At 61.8% G+C, this 19,968-nt stretch overlaps 3 protein-coding genes and 1 long non-coding RNA gene across 7 annotated transcripts; 3 read left to right on the top strand and 1 right to left on the bottom strand.

The window, feature by feature from the left end:
• Positions 1–6: 6 nt before the first annotated feature.
• HGS (hepatocyte growth factor-regulated tyrosine kinase substrate) lies at positions 7–8,060 on the top strand. 3 transcript variants are annotated; one of them, XM_030462098.1, is made up of 21 exons: positions 7–119; positions 370–454; positions 733–808; positions 1,067–1,159; positions 3,022–3,145; positions 3,569–3,621; positions 4,142–4,210; positions 4,386–4,510; positions 4,728–4,806; positions 4,890–4,988; positions 5,103–5,198; positions 5,354–5,392; positions 5,477–5,620; positions 5,724–5,934; positions 6,080–6,252; positions 6,374–6,514; positions 6,587–6,764; positions 6,841–6,974; positions 7,205–7,321; positions 7,455–7,553; positions 7,627–8,060. In XM_030462098.1, the coding sequence occupies exons 1-21, from the start codon at positions 83–85 to the stop codon at positions 7,729–7,731; spliced, it is 2,277 nt and encodes a 758-aa protein (XP_030317958.1). In that variant the 5' UTR covers positions 7–82; the 3' UTR covers positions 7,732–8,060. The 3 variants fall into 3 exon arrangements, with proteins under 3 accessions (XP_030317958.1, XP_030317957.1, XP_030317959.1); XM_030462097.1 differs by having other exon boundaries at positions 5,721–5,934; XM_030462099.1 differs by lacking the exons at positions 7,205–7,321; positions 7,455–7,553 and having other exon boundaries at positions 5,721–5,934.
• Positions 8,061–8,284: 224 nt separating this feature from the next.
• On the top strand, positions 8,285–12,001 carry MRPL12 (mitochondrial ribosomal protein L12). The gene is made up of 4 exons (XM_008494714.2): positions 8,285–8,573; positions 8,690–8,770; positions 8,898–9,029; positions 11,662–12,001. The coding sequence occupies exons 1-4, from the start codon at positions 8,304–8,306 to the stop codon at positions 11,776–11,778; spliced, it is 600 nt and encodes a 199-aa protein (XP_008492936.2). The 5' UTR covers positions 8,285–8,303; the 3' UTR covers positions 11,779–12,001.
• On the bottom strand, positions 11,815–12,298 carry LOC115599303. Its single transcript, XR_003988295.1, has 2 exons — positions 12,107–12,298; positions 11,815–11,968 (listed from the first exon to the last, which is right to left on the bottom strand). It is a non-coding gene; the product is annotated as an uncharacterized LOC115599303 (long non-coding RNA).
• On the top strand, positions 12,275–18,463 carry SLC25A10 (solute carrier family 25 member 10). Of its 2 annotated transcripts, XM_030461693.1 has the most exons (12): positions 12,291–12,380; positions 14,892–15,011; positions 15,134–15,248; positions 15,321–15,369; positions 15,564–15,605; positions 15,960–16,003; positions 16,467–16,537; positions 16,628–16,720; positions 16,960–17,037; positions 17,125–17,181; positions 17,371–17,505; positions 18,086–18,463. In XM_030461693.1, exons 1-11 carry the CDS (start codon positions 12,291–12,293, stop codon positions 17,470–17,472), a joined length of 861 nt encoding a protein of 286 aa, XP_030317553.1. In that variant the 3' UTR covers positions 17,473–17,505; positions 18,086–18,463. The 2 variants fall into 2 exon arrangements, with proteins under 2 accessions (XP_008492938.1, XP_030317553.1); XM_008494716.2 differs by having other exon boundaries at positions 12,275–12,380; positions 17,371–18,285.
• Positions 18,464–19,968: the final 1,505 nt, after the last annotated feature.

Here is a 19,968-nt window from a genome sequence, read left to right as displayed (position 1 = left end):
AGCCGGAAGTCAGGAGCCGGAAGCGGAAGCGCTGGGGCTCGGGGAGAGCGGGCCGGGCCGAGCCGACGGCGGGGGGGACGCGATGGGTCGCGGCGCCGGCACCTTCGAGCGGCTCCTCGGTACCGAGGGTGGGCGGGAGCGGGGGCCGCAGGGTTTGGGAGAGGGACGGGACGGGACGGGGCCCGTGCTTGGTGCCGCCCGGTGTGGCCGGTGCGGGGTTACCGGGGGGCGTCCAAAGGGAAAGAGTTGGAGCGTTCCGGGGTTTCATCCTGAAGCGCTCGATTCCGCGGGGCAGTCCCGGCGGCGCCTCAGAGAGAGAGGGAGAGGGAGGGAGGGAGCGAGGGAGCGGCCTGACGGGGTTCCTTGCAGATAAGGCCACGAGTCAGCTGCTGCTGGAGACGGACTGGGAATCCATCCTGCAGATCTGCGACATGATCCGCCAGGGAGACACCCAGTGAGTACCCGGGCCCCGCTCGGCCTGGCAGGGCGCCCTGTGAGGGTCTCTGCCCTGGCAGCCCACGGTAGTGCCTACTTCATCCTGCTCCAGGACAGCGTTGGGAAGGGGGGTGTCCGGTGCTTCCCTCTGGCCTGAAGTGCTCAGGGAAACCCAGCCCTGGATGTGCCGATTCCTTCTCCTCTCGGTTCACTGTGGGGGGAGCAAAGGTGGAGCTAAGGGTGCCCCATGTGCGGGTGGGGGTGGCATCTTCTCTCATGCTCTGCTTCCTTACCCAGAGCTAAATACGCCGTCAATGCCATCAAGAAGAAAGTCAACGACAAGAATCCGCACGTGGCCCTGTACGCACTGGAGGTAACACCGGGGCACAGGCACAGCCTCCCCTGCCCTGGCCAGCAGCCTCGGGGTTGTAGCTTGGAGTTTGCCTCCTCCTGGTTCTGACACAGAGGGTTTGGGACTGATCAGCACTGGTGTTTTCTTTCCTGAACTCCAAGTCGGAGTTAGGAGCAGACAAAGCTGGGGTGTGAGGTGCTGTCCCTGGGGGTGGTGTGTGCTGGGACCATGGTGGGGAAGTAGAAGGGCAGTGGCTAATGTCATCTTTTGCCTTTGCAGGTCATGGAGTCAGTGGTTAAAAACTGTGGTCAAACGGTTCATGATGAGGTTGCCAATAAACAGACTATGGAGGAACTGAAGGAAATTCTCAAAGTAAATATATTTTATTTTACTGTCAGCTCTGAACGAGCTTATTGGAGCAGCAGGAGGAGAAAACATGCACATCCTTCCATCCCCTTTGTGTAAGAAGCAGGAGGGAAATTGTTCAGAAATGCATTTCATAAAAGAGCAAAATGTGTGGTGTGGTGTGAACGGGTGAGTGTGGGGAGCAGAGGAGGGAGAGATGGTCCCAGGAGCAAAGGGAACATATGGCTGGGCTATAAAGTGGGGCAGGAACAGGTTGGAAAGGCCAAGCCTGTTTCCTGGTAAATGCACATGTGACAGTTTGCTTGTGTGGAGACAGCAAAGGAAGAACAGGGAGGACAGTCTGGATCTGAGCAGGAGAGAGATGAAGTCCCTTTCTGTGGGGCAGTGTGAGACAGGCAGGAGGGAGAAGCAGCAAGGTGACAGCTGATGGCAGCTTCCTCTGTGTCATGGGTATTTCATTGGAGTGCCATCATGGGGCTGTTTGAGGAGTGTTGCAGGATGTTTTCACTGACAAGCTGTTGTCACAAGCTGCCATTCCCTGTTTGATCTAACACGATGCCTGGAGAAGCTCTGTCCTCAGACTGTCTCCAGTCTTCCACGGGTGAAGTGGAAATGGGAACCTCTGTCTCCAGCTCCCAGCCTTAAACAGCTGTGCCCAGGCAAGGGTTGGTTGGAGCTGCTGCTCCTTCCTCACAGCCTCCATCTCCTGTCAGAAGCAGACAACTGGATGACTCAGATTTTTGGTGAATGAGCTGGGCGAGCCCCATCATCCTGTTGACCTCAACAGGGTGTTGTTCTCCTGTCACCTCCCTGTTAGGGCTGACTTGGTCTCTGTGCAGGATCTTCTCCTGAGATGGGGACACTGCCAGGTGGAGCTGTGCAGCTGCTCTGAGCACTGCAGAGATCAGAACAAAAGATTTTGTGTTTCTCCTCAGTCCCTGCCTGCCTCAGCAGGCTTGTAACTGCTCCCTCCTCCTCCACTTGGGGCTCTGCAGCTTGTGCAAGCCCAGCACTGGTGAAGCAGCCTTAGTTCTGGTGAGGGTCAGGGCTGTGAAGTGTGTGGAATGTGGGACTTTGCCAAGTCTTTGACTAGTTGGAGGCTCCGGGGATTGTCAGAAGGCCACACTGCGTGGGTTGACCTCCCAGCTGCAGTCAGAGCTGGACAATGCTCCTCTGCTTCCTGGAGGATTTGTGGAGTCTGGTCATGTGAGTGGGGATGACTGGGTCAGCTGCTGACAGGGCTGCTCTGGGAGGCTGGCTGGGTGGGAGCAGCCTTGCCAAGGTCTCTCCAGCTCCTTGAACTGGAGCAGCAGGCAGGCTCCCAGCTGCCCCACGCCCCAGGCTTTAGGTGCTCCTGGGCAGGGGTCTCAGACTGGGGGGGCTGCTGAGAGCCCAGCACTGACACCCTGCAGCTGTGAGCTGCTGGAGCCATGTCAGCTCAGGGCCAGCCCTGCGGTTCAGCCCAGCGGGGCAGTTTGGGTTCCATGGTTTTCTGGGTGCTGGAGGAGGTGAGCAGGGGTTTTGGGTAGACGGGGGCTCATGCCTGCCCAGGAGCAGCTGCCCAAGGCTCTGTGGGCGGTTTCTTCAGGCACTGTAACCATGACCCTTCCCACCTTGCTGCTCAGAAGCATGTTCCCTGTTTCCTTGTTCATGCTGGAGAGGGCAGTGGGGTACCTGGACTGTGTGGTCCTGGCTGCAGAGTGTCTTTATTGCAGCTTTCTGACAGCTCTTACCATGTACAAGTCTTTAAAGCTTTTCCATCCACAAACAGTATTTCAGGCTCCTCTTCTGGGGGATTTGCAACCTTCCTTTGGGTTTCAGGGTTCGTTTCTCAGATTTATTTTTTTTTCTTCTCCCTTTCTGTGCAGAGACAAGTGGAGACAAGTGTCCGCAGCAAGATCCTGTACCTCATCCAGGCCTGGGCTCACGCCTTCCGCAACGAGCCCAAGTACAAGGTGGTGCAGGACACCTACCAGATAATGAAGGTTGAAGGTAAAGACTCTGTGTGTGGACAGTTGGCCAAACAGCTCTGCTCTGGAGGCACTGCAGGAGGAGGGATGGGTGTCAGGTGCTGTTAACCTGTTCTGGACTTGCTGGCAGTGAGACCTGGAAAGCAGGAGCTACAAATGTTCTTCAAGGACTGGCAGCAAATCAGAGTGTCCTCTGGGAAGGGGTCTGCCACGGGGGGGTCCTTTCAGCCTTCATTCATGCCCTGGGATGGGTCAGGCTCAGGGGTTCTGATAGTGTCAGTAAGACACAGTCTCACCCTGGGGACAGCAGTGGGGGGAAGGATGTGCTTCTGCCTCTTCCTGAGCACCAGAACCCCCACAGCCCTGGCAAATTCCAGGGGTCCTGGTGCTGCCTGCATGCACCGTGGGGGTCCCCTCCTCACCAGGTGTGTCCCTCCCCCCACAGGACACGTGTTCCCCGAGTTCAAGGAGAGTGACGCCATGTTCGCTGCGGAGCGGGTGAGCGCTGGGGCAGGGCTGGTGCTGCAGGACACACACTGCTCCCCCAGCCCCTTCCTGCTGCACCTTCAGCCCTTGTGTTCCTTCGTTCCACGCTGATCAGGCTGTCAGGAGGATGTTCTGGGAGGGTGCACAGCACTTGAGCCCAAAACTGCCAGAGGAAGGAGAAAGGTGACCAGCACAGGGAGTGGGTCTCCTCTTGCCCTCCCCAGTGGCCTTCCAGCAGCTCAGCAGTCTGAATGTGGCAGCAGGGCATTGCCAGAGTGATTGTTGTGCAGACACATTCCTGGAAAAAAGTCTCACTGGCTGGGGGAGCATCACAGTCCCTGGGAACAAAGGAGCAGAGAATGTGCAAGAGTTGATGTTCCCTGTTTGGCTTTAAATGCTTCCAGTCACCCCCATCCCTCACGTGCCTTGGTCAGCCGGAGGAGCTCAGTGACCTCCCCTCAAGGCTTCCCTTCCCTCGAGACCACTTCCCCTTGAGGCCCCCTCCCCTCACACTTCCCTGTGTCCTCAACAGGCTCCAGACTGGGTGGATGCTGAGGAGTGTCACAGGTGTCGGGTGCAGTTTGGGGTTGTGACACGGAAGGTGAGTGCAGCCCTGCCCCTCTGGCTTCACAGGTCCTGCCTGAGCTGGCCTAGGGGCTGTTGGGGCTGGACCCCATCCCTGGCCATGGCAGGGAGGTGTCAGGAGTGTCTCAATGGTGATGTCTAATGGTGAAAAAGTGCCCTGCTGCCACGCTGATGTCTCCCATCCTCTGCAGCATCATTGCAGGGCCTGTGGGCAGATCTTCTGTGGGAAATGCTCCTCCAAGTATTCCACCATCCCCAAGTTTGGGATTGAGAAGGAAGTGAGAGTCTGTGAGCCGTGTTACGAGCATCTCAACAAGTCAGTACCTTCTGTGGGGTGTTTCTTTGCCTGCCTCATCAGGGACTGAGGGGAGCAGCTTGGCATGGAGCTGCCTTTCTGCAGAGCAGGGGGAAGCTTTCCCCAGCCACGCAGGCCGGGCTGGGTCACCATCCTCCTGGGAGCAGGGTTTGCAGCAGAGCTGAGGCTCCAGTGCAGAGGAAGGAAGGTTCAGACTGTTTCCTCTTTCTGGATACAGGAAAGCTGAGGGTAAAGCTGCTGCCACCTCCGAACTGCCCCCAGAGTACCTGACCAGCCCCCTCTCCCAGCAGTCCCAAGTGAGTGGCTGCCTGCAGGTGATGTAGTGACCCCGACCTCCTCATTCATCTCTTTCCTGACCTCCACATCCTTCTGCTTCCAGCTGCCTCCAAAGCGTGATGAGACAGCTTTGCAAGAGGAGGAGGAGCTCCAGCTAGCTATTGCCCTGTCTCAGTCAGAGGCTGAGGAGAAGGAGAGAATGGTTCGTGTCCTGCCTGGTACCTGGTTGTGGCTGTATGGTGTCTATGGCTGTGGTAACAGACCTGCAGATGTGTCCTGGAGAATCCCTGAGCTAACTGGTTGTTTTCTTTGACAGAGGCAGAAAACAACCTACTCCATGTACCCAAAGGCTGATCCCACTCCTGTCACGTCATCAGCCCCACCTGTCAGCACCCTCTACTCACCCCCCGTGGTAGGTTCCTGGGAGCCCCTGAGCAGGATGTGGCTGAATGCAGCTCAGGTCCTACTGGGGCTGCTGGCTGCGCAGGCAGGGCCTGGCAGGACATCTGTGGGGGGGCTGGGCGTTGCTGGTTTCTCTGAACCTCACTTCCCTGTCCGTCTCTGCAGAATTCCTCTGCTCCCTTGGCTGAGGACATCGAGCCAGAGGTGAGGATCCAGGCCTTGCCAGTCCACCCCACAGGCTTGCTCCCCGTGGGGCTGCCATGATCATCATCCTTCTCTCTCTGGCAGCTGGCTCGGTACCTGAACCGCAACTACTGGGAGAAGAAACAAGAGGAAGCTCGTAAGAGCCCCACACCATCAGCACCTCTGTCCCTCTCAGAGCCAGTGGCTCAGCCCGGGGAAGCCCACCCTGCCTCGCTCAGTGTGGTTGAGGTAAGGGGAGGGCCTGCAGCTCCCGAGGGGTCAGGGGTGCCCAGCTCCTTCCATCCCAGTGGCACAGCTCAGGGGCTCACCCCCTGCCTTCTCCCTCTAGCAGCAGTACCAGAATGGTGAATCAGAGGAGAACCACGAGCAGTTCCTGAAGGCACTGCAGAACGCTGTCACCACCTTTGTCAACCGCATGAAAAGCAACCACATGCGAGGCCGAAGCATCACCAATGACTCTGCTGTCCTGTCCCTCTTCCAGTCCATCAACAACATGCACCCCCAGCTGCTGGAGCTCCTCAACCAGCTGGACGAGCGCCGGCGTATGTGGGAGTGCTGCGGGTGGCCTGGGGGGAGTGGGCAGCAGCCCCACAGTTTGGCATCAGCGAGGCACAGCCAGCGGGGCTGTGCAGGGGTGGCCCGAGTCCTCTGCCCTGCAGTGTCCCTGATGGTCTGTTCTCTGCCCAGTGTACTACGAGGGCCTCCAGGACAAGCTGGCCCAGATCCGGGACGCGCGCGGGGCTCTGAACGCGCTGCGGGAGGAGCACCGGGAGAAGCTGCGCCGGGCAGCAGAGGAGGCAGAGCGCCAGCGCCAGATCCAGCTGGCCCAGAAGCTGGAGATCATGAGGCAGAAGAAGCAGGTGAGGCAGAGCAGCGTTTCCAGGGTATGTAGGGCCACGTCAGCCAGCAGGGACAGCTGCCCCGGCCAGAGGGGACGCTGCGGTGTCCCAGCTTTGATCCATCCCAGCCCTGCTCCCACAGGAGTACCTGGAGATGCAGCGTCAGCTGGCCATCCAGAGGCTGCAGGAGCAGGAGAAGGAGAGGCAGATGCGCCTGGAGCAGCAGAAGCAGACCATCCAGATGAGAGCCCAGATGCCAGCCTTCTCGCTGCCCTACGCCCAGGTATGGTGCTGAGCCAGAGACCCTCCTGACAGCCAGGGACGTGGCCTGAGCTTTGCTCCTCTCCCCCCACAGCTCCAGGCTGTGCCCCCAGCCAGTGGGGTGATCTACCAGCCCTCGGGACCCACCAGCTTCCCAGGCACCTTCAGCCCTGCTGGCTCTGTGGAGGGCTCTCCCATGCACGGTGTCTACATGAACCAGGCAGCACAGGGGGGCTCAGGACCCTACGCTGCCATGCCTGTCACAGGAACAGGTACATGGGGCTGCTGGTCCTGCCTGGGGGGGCTGAGCCTGAGGCAGGGGCTCCAACCTCTGCCATTTCCACACAGATCCCAGCATGGTGAACACTTACATGTACCAGGCAGGCGCTGGCAGCGGGCAGGCCACTCCGCAGGGGCCGGCGGTGCCCACCACCACTCCGGCGTACTCCTCCTACCAGCCCACCCCAACACAGGGCTACCAGGCAAGTGAGGGCAGGGCTGGGGACGGGATCTCTGAGATGAAAGAAGGAGCAGTTGGTTTATCCCAGATCTCTGGATCTGCCACTTTCGCTGTGGGAGGGTGCTGGGTGGGAGCCTGCTCAGGGCTCCCCCAGGTGCAGAGGGGAGCAGACCCCCAGGTTCCAGCAGAGCAGGGAGAGGGGCCAGCCCTAGGCTGCTGCCTGCACTCCCTCTCACCAGCCTCTCCCCTCAGAGTGCGGCCTCCCAGTCGCAGAGCATCCCCGCCATGTCTCAGGCCCCCCAGTCAGGCACCATGGGATACATGGGCAACCAGTCGGTCTCCATAGGCTACCAGCCTTACAGCATGCAGGTGAGCACCCCCTGCCCATGCACTGGGGGGAGGAGGTGTGGGTGGTCTCCAGCCCCTGAAGGCTTCCTGGGGGAGGTCTGGGTGCTGTCACTGTAGCTCCCAGCCCCCCTGACACTGTCCCTATCTCCCCCAGGGCATCATGTCGGCCCTGCCAGGCCAGGACGCAGCGCTGAGCAGCCTACCCCCCACCCAGCCCCCCTACCTGCCCGGCCAGCAGCCCCTCTACCAGCAGGTGAGCTCCAGGCCCTGGGGGGGTCGGGGGCCGGGGGGAACCTTTGCTAACGCAGCCACCTCCTCTGTTCCAGATGGCACCTGCCGGGGGGGCTCCCCAGCAGCCGCCCCCACCAGCACCCGCCCCGCAGCAGGCGCCGCAGGGCAGCGGCGAGGCCCAGCTCATCTCCTTCGACTGAGGCGGGCGGGCGTCCCGGTAACACTACAGCTGCATCCCCCACACACCCCTCTGCGGCCCTGGGGGAGCAGCCCCCGCCCGGCCGCGCCTCATCCCTCCCTCCCGTCCCCCCTCCCGGGCCGTCTGGGAGCGCGGCACCGGTACCGGGCCCGCCTCTCTGGCTGCGGCCGCAGCACCCCCGACTCCCGCTCCCCGGTGCCAGCTTTGCCCTGTCCTGCCCCGGCCGAGCCCCGTCCCCCGCCCGCTCCCTCCCCTTCGCCCCGGGACCGGGGCTCTCCCTCGTGGAAGAGACCGGGCGCGATCGGTGGTGATAATAAAGTGTTGGAACGAGCTGTGGCCTGGTGTGCGGGAAGGGCTCGGGGCCCGCTCGGGCATCGCTCCCGCGCCGCCGCTGTCGGAGTCCGCCAAGGCCAGCGAGTCCCGGCGGACCCGCAGCTAGAGCGCCGCCTCTTCCTATACCGGCACGCCACCGAGACGCAGAGCCGCGGCCTAGAGCGGCCGCCGCGGGGACCGCCGGGACCATCGAGCGCGGGGCAGCGCGGGCAGAGCGCCGCCGTGTCCTCTGCGGCCGCCATGCTGCCCGCCGCCCGCGCGCTGCCGCTCCGTCCCCCGCCCGCCTGGTGCTGGGCCGGCACCGGACCGCGACCCCCGCGACCCCCGGCCCTCGGGCCCCGCGCCGGGCTGCGGGCGCTGAGCACCGGCCGCTCACGGCGCTCGGAGGCGCTGGCCGGAGCGCCGCTGGACACGGCGGCCAAGGAGTACTCGCCCAAGGTGCGGCAGCTGGTGCGGGACATCGCGGGGCTGACGCTGCTGGAAGTGGCCGACCTCAACGCGCTCCTCAAGGTGGGTGGCTCAGTCCGCACACCAGCTCGGTTCCTCCCGGCCCGGCTTCTCTTACTCGGTTCGGTTCCTCCCGGCCTGGCTCGCCTCACCGGCCACTGGTGCTGTTCTTTCCGCAGGAGACCCTGAAGATCCCGGACGTGGGGGTGATGCCGGTGGCGGCGGCCGCCTCCCTCCAGCCCTCCCAGGCGGCTCTGCAGGTACCGGGGTCTCCCGGGAGGGGTCAGGAGTTGGGCCCTGAGGACTCCGTGTCAGCCTCGTGGGTCGCCGCAGGTGGGGGGCACTGGGCCTGGCCAGGTGTCCTTACCGAGCTCTGGCTCCTTGCAGGAGGAAGAGGAGGCCCCGCTGAAGAAAGAGAAAACACATTTCAATGTCCGGCTGACAGAGCTGAAACCTGCTGACAAGGTGAAGCTGATCAAGGAGGTGAAGAACTTTGTGCCAGGAATTAACCTCGTGCAGGTGAGGAGGTCCTGAGGCACCTGGCAAGCAGCAGCCTCAGCTCTCTGTCCAAAAGGGAGCCAGCATTTCTCTGTCAGAACAGCCCACCAGCATGATGCAGAAAAGAGGCAGAGCAGGAGTCAGTTGTCTGGTGGTTTTTGTAGAAGGCTGTTACCCCCCAGCTCTGCTGTGTGGCCAGCAACCAACTCCAGGCAGACATGTGGACGAGGGGTTTCAGGGCCACAGCTCCAGAGTCCTTGCTGCCAGCCTCAGCTTTTCCAGACCTTTGAGCTGCTCTTCCCCACAGATCTCTGGAGCAGCCAGGGTTCCTTAGGGCAGCTGGATCTGGTTTGCCTTCCCCTAAAACTTTTTGCTTTTCCAAGACCAAGGAATTTCCAAATTCATATGAGTTTCTCTGACTCGCATATCTCACAGTATGGATTTCCAGTCCTTTTTAGAGCTCTACATCCTGTAGGTGGCTCCTTCTCCATTTTCCTGGGAGGAGAGGGATCTTCCACAGCCTATGCAGCACCTGAGCTCACAGCCTGGGCTCAGGACACAGGAGAAGTGATGCAGCTACTGTAGTGAAATGAGGCAACCAGGTGCCACTAATTCCCAGGGAGTGGCATGAGCTGTGTCAAGCCCACCTGTGCCTGATTAGGGTGGGCCCCCACTGCGCATGAGCAGGATTAGGGGGCCAATAAAAGGTGAGGCCTGAGGCACAGACTCAGCTCAGTCCTGATCTAGCCAGCAGAGGTCAGTTGCTCTTGGAGAACAGCACAGATCCAGGCTGGTCAGCCCTGAGGCTACAGGCTCAGAGCACTGTTCGTGAGTCTCTGCTGGAACACCTGGTTGGACCTTGAAGCACCGTGCCCTAAAAGAGGTTTGTCTTGCTACAAGCTACCACTGTGGAAGCTTCAGTTCTTCAATGGGCAATGCTCCTGGATCTTGGGGCTAATAGTAGCAGTTTCTGCTTACCCAGTTGCAAAGGAAAGCAAACATTGAGCATTGTGAATTCTGCTCTTAGTTGTTGCCCGAGGTATCAGAGGGATTTGCAGAAGATCTTCTAACCCATCCATATTGATGAGTTACAAATACAACAGACCCTCACGGTGAGCTGTGGGGTTCACTGGCCCACTGGGCTACCTGGCCACCAGCTTGGTGACTCTGGCAGTCATTCATCCATTACCAGTCCCCAGCAAACATCTGCACTCCAGCACCCTGTAACGGGCCCATCCGTGGGTGATTAAAAGTCTGGGGAACTAATGCTGAGTTGGTTTGGCCAATGGAACCTGCTGGGGGGCAGGGGGGGCCTGAAGGTTACTGATGGTGAACTCTGCCAGGTGTGAGTTACCCAGCCTGTGCTCTGACTGAAGCACACCCAGACACACACACACACGCACACACACAGACACCCGGCGGAAGCTGCTGGCAGCTGGCTCTGTCAGCAGAGGTTGTGTTCAAAGTGGAGCTGATTAATTTTTGTTGTACATTTTATTGCCATCCAATTAAGGCATTTTTAATGAGATTTGCAGAGAACCTGCTCCTGGGCTGTCAGGCTGCTGGTGGTGTGGAGGACAGCATTGGTGGTGGCACTGCGGGTGCTGATGTGACAGGAGTAGGGCAGTGACTGGGGGATGTGTTATCAGCACCAGTCTGATAACTGGTGCAGCTGGAGCACCACTGGGCTCCAGTCTGTTTGCACCTCTGGAAATCTGTTCAGGGCCAGCCCAACAGACATTTGCCTTGTGTTGTCACCTGCCCAGGGCTGGCAGGGATGGTGACCATGCTGTCTGTACCATGGCTGTCACTGCAGTCCAGCGTGCTGTACCTCATCCCTGAAAAAAAAAGTGTTTTCTGACAGCACAGATCTGTTGTCACTGCAGCCAGTGGGGACTAAAACAACAAGAGCTTCCTTTTGCCACAGCAGCCAGGCTCTTGGGTGCTCAGCACTTGCAGTGCCACAGCAGCAGCATTTCACCCCAAGAACCTCCTCAGAGTTTGTTTTTAGGACCCCAGTAGCTTTGTTGCTGTTCTTTACCATCAGAGCAAGAGCATCTGGCTGCAGCAGAGGCTTCTCCCCAGGCTCCTTCCCTTGTGTGCAGCAGCATTGCAGGAATTGCCCTTCAGTGAGCTCAACAGTTTCTCAGCCTGCCTTGAACATTGCAGTGCCACCTAGTACAAACTGTTTTACATCATAACTCCTGAAAATGCCAAGGTTGTGTTGTCAAGCACAGGCTGTGCTGGAGCTCTTTCTCACCCTGTGCAGTGGATTGCTGCCCAGCTGTGTCCAAGCCCCACGATGGCCTCTGCTCCCCGCTGGCAGAAATATGTGAACCAAAACATTGGGCTGAAAATGTCATCCTGGCTGGGCCAGTGGCTCTGCGGGTGTCCTGGGCTGTGTGTCTGGTAGCACTCTGCATGTGGGAGGAGGAGTTTATGGGCACTTAGTTGCTGGAGGAGGCCTTGTGGGGCTGTAGTGTGGTGTCATTTGAGTCTGGTTTACCTGTCTCCTGGCTGGACATGCTGTGGTTGAAGTGAAAGTTTGGTTTTGTAGAGCAGTGGGTGAGATCCCCAGGAGGATCATGGCACTGATGGGTTAATCTCATTAGCCACAGGCAGATCAGAGTCTCATGCTATGTCCCTCCCACAGGCCAAGAAGCTGGTGGAGTCCCTCCCGCAGGAGATCAAGGCCAACGCCTCCAAGGAGGAAGCGGAGAAGATCAAAGCGGCGCTGGAAGCAGCAGGAGGGACTGTGGTTCTGGAGTAGGTGGCCAAGTCCCACCACGGAGGGACTGGCGTGTCGGCAGCCTTCCCGGTGTCACCGGCCCCGGTTCTGGCCGAGTTTTGGATGTCTCCGAGGACACAGACACCTCTTGGTCGCGTGGTGGGAACACTCAGGATGCTGTAGGGTTTGGCGGGGCTGCTGCCTGGTCCTGTCACCGTGATGAACTCCTTACCTTCATAAATATCCATAAAAAAACCCAAAAACACCGGTTAGTCTCGCCTAAATAAGCCCCTGCCCCGTCCTCAAGATGGGTGTTTTCGGCATTAAGAGGATGGTTTGACCTCGCCGTTTATTAGTCTCTGTTAATTACCAATAGGCTGGTGGGTATCGTGCTCCTGGGGTCATCGCGACATCTCGCCACCCTCCGTGACCGCGTCGCGGTGCCCCCGGGCGGGCTGTGCGGTGGTCACGCTGCCCGTGGGAGGGGGCGTGGCCTCCTATCGCGAGGGGCGTGGCCTATCGCGAGGGGCGTGTCCCCGCGCAGTGCTGCGCCGATGGCGGAGCAGCGTGTGTCGCGCTGGTACTTCGGCGGCCTCGCGTCCTGCGGGGCTGCCTGCTGCACCCACCCGCTGGACCTGCTGAAGGTGAGTGAGGGGCAAGAACCGAACCGAGGAGGAAAAGGGGTGGAGAGCGGCGAGGGGAGGGGGACCGGGAACCCGCTTCAGCGGGATTGGCCCGGCCGGGGGGGGTGACTGGAACCGGGTGGGGGGTCCGGGACCGGGTGGGGGAACGGAAGGACCGCCTTGGGGGGGGGTGGGAATGTAGACCGGCTGGGGGAAACCGATAACCGGCTGGGGGGGAGGAGGGGGAGAGACGGGACCGTGAACCGGCTGGGAGAGGGCGGGTAGCGGCCCCGAAGGACCTAGAGCCGACTTGGGGGTGGCGGAGGGACCCACTGGGGGTTTGGACATGCTCTGCGGGACCGGGGAACGGCTCTGGGGGGACGGGGTGCAGCTTCGGGGGGACGGGAGAGCGTCAGGTCTAAGGGGTAGCAGGGACCGGGTGTGCACGGGTGGAGGGGCTTGTAAGGGGGCGGGAGCAGCTGTGGGGCCGGTTCTGAAGGGACAGGGGCACGGTGGTAAGGGGACAGGGGCGGGGGGAGGTGAGGACAGGGCTGAGGGGACATGTTTCCGGCCCAGAGGCAGGTGCAAGTATCTGAGGGGACAAATACGGGGCTGGGGGGCCGAGGGCCTGGAGTACTAACCGTGGGGTCTGTGGGGTGCGGGGACCGTGGAGGACACCCCGGCCAGCCCTGCCTAGGCGCCTGCGTGAGGCGTGGAGGTGGCTCTGGTGTTGGACGCTGTCCCACTGGGCCCCATGTCCTCGGGCCAAGATGTCACCTAGGCGCCGCGGCCGGGCTGCCATCCCCGCACCCGCACAAAGAGCGCCGCGCGCTGCCCCCGCTGCCAGCACCCACGGACGGGGCGGGTGCCAGAGTCCTGCACCGCGGCCAAGCCTGGCACCGGGCGGACTGCTGGGGGGGGGAGAGGGGCTGTCATCCTGGGACAGGGCTGCCGAGCCGGGGGAGGAGACAAGGGGGGACACGCAGCCCCTTCCCACCTCACCGGGAAACTGTGCCAGCACAGGCAGGGGGACGCCTGTCCCTGGTGCTCGTTCTCTGCCCGCATCCGCCCAGCAGAGGTGGCTGTCAGCCCCGGGGGGAGCTCGCGTAGGATGCCCTGGCAAGGAGCTGAGAGGAATTAGTCTGGCACACTCCTTCAGGTTTGCCTCTGTCCCTGGGCCAGGCTGATGTGTGTAACACTTGGGCTGTGCCCCCACGAACAGCCCCTGCATGCCCAGTGGCTGTGGGCAGCCCAGGCCTGCCAGCTGGTTCTGCCTGGGGGTGACACCTGGATATTAAACACGCGGCTCTGCCTTTGGCCCAGAGCTCCCCCGCAGTGGGGGCTGGTGCCAGGCATGGGGAAGCATGAAGGGCCTCAGGGTCTAGCAGGGCAGGGGGCCAAGGGTGCTTTGCTGCACCTCTGGACCTTGTCCCCAGTGGGAGGCACCAGCCAGCCTGGCCAGGGGGTGCTTCCAGCTCTGCTGGAGCCCCAGAGCTGGCACTGACCATGCACGGGGTTGCTGCCTGTGGTGATGACCACAAGGCTGCCCAGCTCCTCCCCTGTCTGCCATTCCTGTGGCCCTGGGACATGGCTCTGCCTGCCCAGCACCTCTGCCCAGGGCTGCCCGACCACCGCTCACCCGGCTCCCTGACACACCACAGCTCTGCTCCCTGAGATCAAAGTTCACCTGCGAGGGGAAGGCAAGTCCCTTCCTGCACCCCTGCTGCCCCCGCACAGCACACAGGACCTGTTCCCAGCGTCCTGCTGCATGTCCCACGGCCCTGCCACGCTGGGACATCTGTAACAGGAGCCAGGCCTGGTCCCCCGCCAGTGGCCCTTTGCTCTTCAATTTTACCTTCCGGGTCCTTTGACTCACATGTGATGTTCACAGCTCAGGGCTGAGCGGGTTTGCTCAGATCATGCTCTGGCAGCAGCTGATGTGGCTCCTTCATCCCAGCCAGCCCCAAAGTCCTGCTGCTGCTTCCCTTGGTGGAGGTGGTGATGGTGGTGAGAAGCTCTGGTGGCTGTGGTGGGGAGGGGAGCACAGCACCCAGACCATGCCGTGTCAGGGAGTGGCTCTGATCTGCTGAGCCAGGATTGGAGATTGTCTTCCTGCATCAACGATTCCTGTGGCCGAGCAGAATGGGAAGTTGTTCCTTCACATGGGGAAGCCATAGGGCAGCAGGAGGTCACAAATTCACTGTCCTCCCGTGGTCCTGCTTGCTCATGTGCCTCTGGGTCCTCCCACTCCCAGGTGGCCCAGAGCCTGCCTTGGAGGAACTGAAGCTACCACTTCATCTTGGGGGATGAGGCCACCAAGCTGGGCAGATGCTTCCACAGCCCCCTTTCTCCTGCCATCCTCCAGCCCTTGTTGTTGGCCCAGGCCAGTTCCTAAGTCCTGCTGAGGTGTGGGGAGCCTGGGGCTGTTTGTGCAGCGCTAATGAATTACCTGAGGAGCACTTGGTGGCCATCCTGGTGCTGTCTGTTCCTGCTAGCCCAGCACAGGGCTGACACTGCCTGGCTCTGCCCCAGGTCCACCTCCAGACACAGCAGGAGGTGAAGATGCGGATGATGGGGATGGCAATGCGTGTGATCCGCACTGATGGCTTCCTGGCTCTCTACAACGGGCTCAGCGCCTCGCTGTGCCGGCAGGTGAGTGCCACTGTCCCCTCTGGCCACCACGGTGCTGCCCTCCCCCCTGGCAGCAGGCTGGAGCTGATAGCCTGCACTGCACCAGGGGTGGGAGGCAGCAGCTCATCCTCCCTCTCCTCCAGATGACATACTCCTTGACTCGCTTTGCTATCTATGAGACTGCCAGGGACCGCCTAGGGCAGGGCAGCCAGGGGCCTCCCCCCTTCTACCAGAAAGTGCTGCTGGGTGCAGTGGGAGGTGAGTGAGGGTCCCTCTGCCCCAGCTCCCTGGGGCTGAGAAGACCCATGACCAGCTTATCCTTGGCCACAGGTTTCACTGGTGGGTTTGTGGGGACCCCAGCAGACATGGTGAATGTCAGGTCAGTTGTGCCCATGTCCCTGTGCCATGGGCTCTGTGTAACCCTCGGGATGTGGCTCTGGGGGAAGCTTCTGTCCCTTTGCAAACAATCTGTCTGCTGGGCCACTGCACTGAGCAGGGACTGGAATGTCCTCAGTGCTGGGGGGGACAGCACGCACCAGCCCTCACCTCACCTCGTTCTGCTCTGCCTTCCAGGATGCAAAATGATGTGAAGCAGCCGCCCTCTCTGCGGCGCAAGTGAGTGGGGGGTCAGGGCTCCTGGGGGCCAGGGCAGTGTGGAGGGGGGTGCTGGAACTGCCGGGGGCAACAGGGCAGAGGGTTGGGGGATCGAGAAGGATCGGGGCTCAGGGGAGGGACTGGAGCAATGGAGAGGGAGGTTGCAAGGGGTCCGGGACTGCCGGGGGAGAGGGTCAGAGGGTCGGGGGGGACCGAAGCTGCTGGGCCCGGGTGTTCTCGTGGCCGCGTGGGGGCAGCACCGCACCGGCGGCCGTCCCGCGCTCGGGGGCGTTGGGACAGGGACGGGGTCCGGGTCCGCAACCCCCGGAGCTGCAGCTGCCGGACTCCGACGCCTTTCCCTCTCTCTTCTTCCAGCTATTCCCATGCTCTGGACGGCATGTACCGTGTCCTACGGGAAGGTGAGGCCGTGCCAGCCCGGGTAGGGTGAGCCCGCAAAGGGTGTCCTGGCTGACACCGGGACGGCGTGGCAGGGGGGGACCCGGGGGGCTCTGTCCAGAGCTGCTCCGGATGCTCACCCAGCTGGGACCGGGAAGGGGGATGGAAGGGTGGACATGGGGCCAGTACAGCCGCGGTTCGAGCATGACCCGGCACCTCGGCAGCATCCATCTGAGTCTGGAGCCAGGCAGGGCCTGGCAGCCTGCCAACACCCCAGTGGAAACCAGAGACCTGGATAGAGAGCAGGTGGGAAGGGGGATGGAGGGCAGTGGGGGGAGGTAGGGCTGTTCTGAAGGGTTCTCCTCTCCTGCAGCCCTTCGCTGCTCTATGAGGAGTTTGGGACACAGCCCAGGCAGGGAAGCGGCTCCCAGGGGAAGCTGGGGTGAGTAATGTCCCAGGACATTGCTGATCCCAATGTGTCCACAGAGGGCTTGAAGAAACTCTTCTCAGGAGCTACGATGGCATCCAGCCGAGGGGCCCTTGTTACCGTTGGGCAGGTAAGACAGTTCTGCTGGGCAGCAGGGACAGGGGTTGTCCCTGCTGTGGCAAAGAGAAGGATGTGTCACTAATAGGCTGTGTCTCCACAGCTCTCCTGTTATGACCAGGCCAAGCAGCTGGTTCTCACGACTGGGTTTCTATCAGACAACATCTTCACCCACTTCCTGGCCAGCTTCATCGCTGTGAGCAGGGCTGGCTGGGGGGAGGCAGCCTGGGACCAGGCTCCAGACCCCATGCTGGGATGCTGGAGCTGCCTCTCAGGGCTCTGGTGAACAGAGCCGGGCACTGAGGCTCCTGTGGGGCTCCCAGCCTTGGGTCAGGCCCTGGCAGGGCTCTCGGTCTCTCTGGTGACCATGGGAAGTGTGGGCACCCAGGTCTCCTTGGTGAGCCAACACCGCTGACCCCCTCCTGCCTCTCCTAGGGTGGATGTGCCACATTTCTGTGCCAGCCCCTGGACGTACTCAAGACCCGCATCATGAACTCTCAGGGCGAGTACCGGGTGAGTGGCCCATCCTGCCCACCTCTGCTGCCACTCCTGTCCCCTCTGTCCCCCAGCACCGCCTCATCTCTCCCCCTCTCACTCAAGGGTGTTGCCCACTGTGCCATTGAAACTGCCAAGCTTGGCCCCCTCGCCTTCTACAAGGTACCTGGGGGTGGGTGGGGTGGGCTGGAAGCAGAGTTAAGGTCTGGTTCTGGGGCAGAACCCTCCCTGGCTCCAGCCAGGCCCTGTGTGCTGCTCCTGTGGGCCAGGCTGCTGGGCACCCTTGGCCCCAAAGGGGAAGCCCAGGGCCAGCATATGCTGATTCTTCCCATTCTTGCTGTCCCCTTCTAGGGCTTTGTTCCTGCTGCCATCAGGCTCATTCCTCACACCGTCCTCACCTTTGTCTTTCTGGAACAGCTGCGCAAATATTTTGGGATCAAAGTGATCACCTGAGTAGGAGGAATGGGACCTTGCCTCACCCCAGGGGTGAGCACACGGGTCACTGCTGGGATCCCAGAGCCTCTCTCTGATCCCTGGGGCCAGCACTGTTCCCCTGCCCCTTGTCCCTGCTCCTGTGCCTTGCCAGTGCCTGTGGCAGCCACTCCAGACTGCCCTTTCCTCTCCCACCCCCATTCTCAGCACCTCCATTACCTCTGGGATATTCTTGAGCCTCTTTCCCCCTCTGCACTCTTGGTTTTGGGTTTTTCTTGCTGTATGTTTTTTTCATGCTGCCCCAGTGGCCACATGTTCTGCCTTTCCCTCCCTCCTGTGCCTCTGGGAGCAGGACTGCACTGCCCTGGGGGCATGGGGGACCCGGCTCTTGGGCTCCATGCCTGGTGCAGAGCCCGGGGTGGGTGGGTGGGGGCAGTCACCACACTGTGGGGGGGTCAGTGCTGGGGCAGTGGGGCTGGGGCTAGCTCACCCCCAGCCTCTGCTGCAAACAGCAAGGGGAGGCACAGGCTGAGCACAGCCAGGCCCTGTCATCCTTCTGTGCCTCTGGCCCTGGGCTCTCTTCTGATGCTGCAGGACAGCCTGGCCTCCCCACTCTGTTTCCCACCCTCCCCAGACACCTCCTGCTTCTTTCTGCTTGGCCAAAACTCCCCAGTGGCTGATGGCCACTGGGCTCTTCAGGGATTGTGCCTCATACCAATGATGACTGACAGCACCCCGTGAGTGAGAGGCAGCCTCTTAGCCCCCTGCCCCAGCACAGCTGGAGCCCTTCTCATCTGCCCTTGCCCACGGCACTCATGCTCTCTCTGCCAGCCCCAGCCTGGGGTGGAGGTGTCTGTCCAGCACCCCTCCATGGCTGCACCCCCTCACCTGCACTGGGGGCTGCGGGCAGCAGCCCTGCTGCCGTGTGTGCCCCTGGGCGTGTTGGACCGATGGGTCAAAGAACTGGAATATCTGTGACTTTAATATATAATAATAAAGAGTAGAACCAACACAGGGCCCGGGATCCTGCTGGGGGGTGGGGGATGCTGTGCAGGGGGGCTCTGCTTAGAGTTGAGCTCCCCCGGAGGAGAGGCAGGCTGGGCTCCCCTGGGCACTGCATCAAGCAGGGGGGGCTTCCACCCATCTGTGCCCAGAGCCTCCTGGCCCCCCAGCAGGGAGCTGCAGGCCAGAGTCCCTGGGCCAGCCCTGCTCTGAGCTATGCCAGGTCCTCACCAAGGGCATTGCCCACCCCTGGCTGTGACACTAATTGGGCTCTGGCAGGCAGAACGGAGCCAGCCTGGCACTGAAGAGAAGTGAAAGCTCATCACCTTAATCAAGTCTAATGATGCTGGCTGACATGGCTGCTTTGTCCCTGAGCCTGGCCTGGCTAAGGGCCATGGGCAGGTGAGTGTAGACAAGATCAGCCCAACCGTCCTGAGGGGCTGCAGGTGGCCCGTGCCCACCTCACAGTGTTCCCAGGGCTGGTGAGTGCAGCTCTGCACCCATGGGAGAGGCCAGCACGGAGGAGGAGAGCCTTGGTGCTGCAGGGCACTGCCTCAGCCACCACCCTCCAGCTGCACAGAGCCTGTGCCGGCCGGGGACAGGGATGTTCCAGCCAAGCTGTGGTCCTATGCACCCCATTCCTACATCCCGACAGCAGCTGAGCCACGCTGCAGGACAGCGTGTGCCAGACACAGCCTAGAGCACGCAGCGTCCAGCGGTGCAGGAGCGCTTCTTATCTCTGAGCATCGGAAAGAGTGGCCTCAGACTGCCAACAGCCGGTGCCAGCCGTGTTTGTGCTCTGTGCCCCCCGTCCCTTCCTGCCCCCTGCCCGCTGAGCCCAGGCCCTGCTGCCTCGGGGGGTCCTGCCAGTCATGCCCTGCCCGCAGTGGGCTGGGCTGGAGGCTGCTGGTTTCCCTCTCCTCTGCTCCCCCCCTCCGGCCCAGAGGGGTGGGGAAGTGGCTCCAGGAGGGCAGCCGTGGGTCCCATCCACCCAGCAGTGGCCGGGCACCCCCAAGTCCCGCTGTGTGCCCTGGGGGCTGCTAGCACGCGGACGGCCGAGCAGAGCGGGAGTCCGCGGGGACACGGGCCGGGGTGCTCCGAGGAGCCCCGGGCTGGGCTGTCCGGGCCGCAGGTGGGAGGACATGGAGTGTTTTCGAGTGCCACTGCCCGCCTGGCACCACGGCTGTGGGTAAATACGCTTGCCCTCCAGGATCGGGGCAGGGCGGGGGGCGGCTGCCGGCATCCCTGCGGACTGGGACCCTCCGGGAGCACTCGGGTGTGCCCGGGGCCATCGCTGCCGCGCCGGGGTGTGTTTACCTGGTGCTGCAGCAGGACGGAGCGCAGAGAATACCGACCCGTCCCCGCCGGCGGCGGACGGAACGGGGGGATGGAGGCCGCTCCCAGCTGCGCAGCGGAGTCTGCTGCCGGCCCCACGAGGGGCGAGCCCGAATGCGCGCACGGGCGGGACCGGGCCGGGGGCTGGGCGGGTGGGGGAACAGTGCCGGGAAAACCCTA

The sequence above is a fragment of the Calypte anna genome, chromosome 18, assembly GCF_003957555.1.
Source record: "Calypte anna isolate BGI_N300 chromosome 18, bCalAnn1_v1.p, whole genome shotgun sequence".
Classification (NCBI taxonomy): domain Eukaryota; kingdom Metazoa; phylum Chordata; class Aves; order Apodiformes; family Trochilidae; genus Calypte; species Calypte anna.
Note: the sequence above shows the minus strand (reverse complement) of the source record. Positions and strands in the feature narration are given on the sequence as shown.

Excerpts from the sequence above, each read along its gene's own strand:
- HGS (XM_030462097.1), top strand. The coding sequence starts at position 83 with ATGGGTCGCGGCGCCGGCACCTTCGAGCGGCTCCTCG. Across the intron at positions 3,622-4,141 it reads CCATGTTCGCTGCGGAGCGG|GCTCCAGACTGGGTGGATGC; the intron begins GTGAGCGCTGGG and ends TGTCCTCAACAG. Across the intron at positions 4,807-4,889 it reads CCCTCTCCCAGCAGTCCCAA|CTGCCTCCAAAGCGTGATGA; the intron begins GTGAGTGGCTGC and ends TTCTGCTTCCAG.
- MRPL12 (XM_008494714.2), top strand. The coding sequence starts at position 8,304 with ATGCTGCCCGCCGCCCGCGCGCTGCCGCTCCGTCCCCCGCCCGCCTGG. Across the intron at positions 8,574-8,689 it reads ACCTCAACGCGCTCCTCAAG|GAGACCCTGAAGATCCCGGA; the intron begins GTGGGTGGCTCA and ends TTCTTTCCGCAG. Across the intron at positions 9,030-11,661 it reads CAGGAATTAACCTCGTGCAG|GCCAAGAAGCTGGTGGAGTC; the intron begins GTGAGGAGGTCC and ends TCCCTCCCACAG.
- SLC25A10 (XM_030461693.1), top strand. The coding sequence starts at position 12,291 with ATGGCGGAGCAGCGTGTGTCGCGCTGGTACTTCGGCGGCCTCGCGTCC. Across the intron at positions 15,606-15,959 it reads CCGCCCTCTCTGCGGCGCAA|CTATTCCCATGCTCTGGACG; the intron begins GTGAGTGGGGGG and ends CTCTTCTTCCAG. Across the intron at positions 17,038-17,124 it reads ACTCTCAGGGCGAGTACCGG|GGTGTTGCCCACTGTGCCAT; the intron begins GTGAGTGGCCCA and ends CTCTCACTCAAG.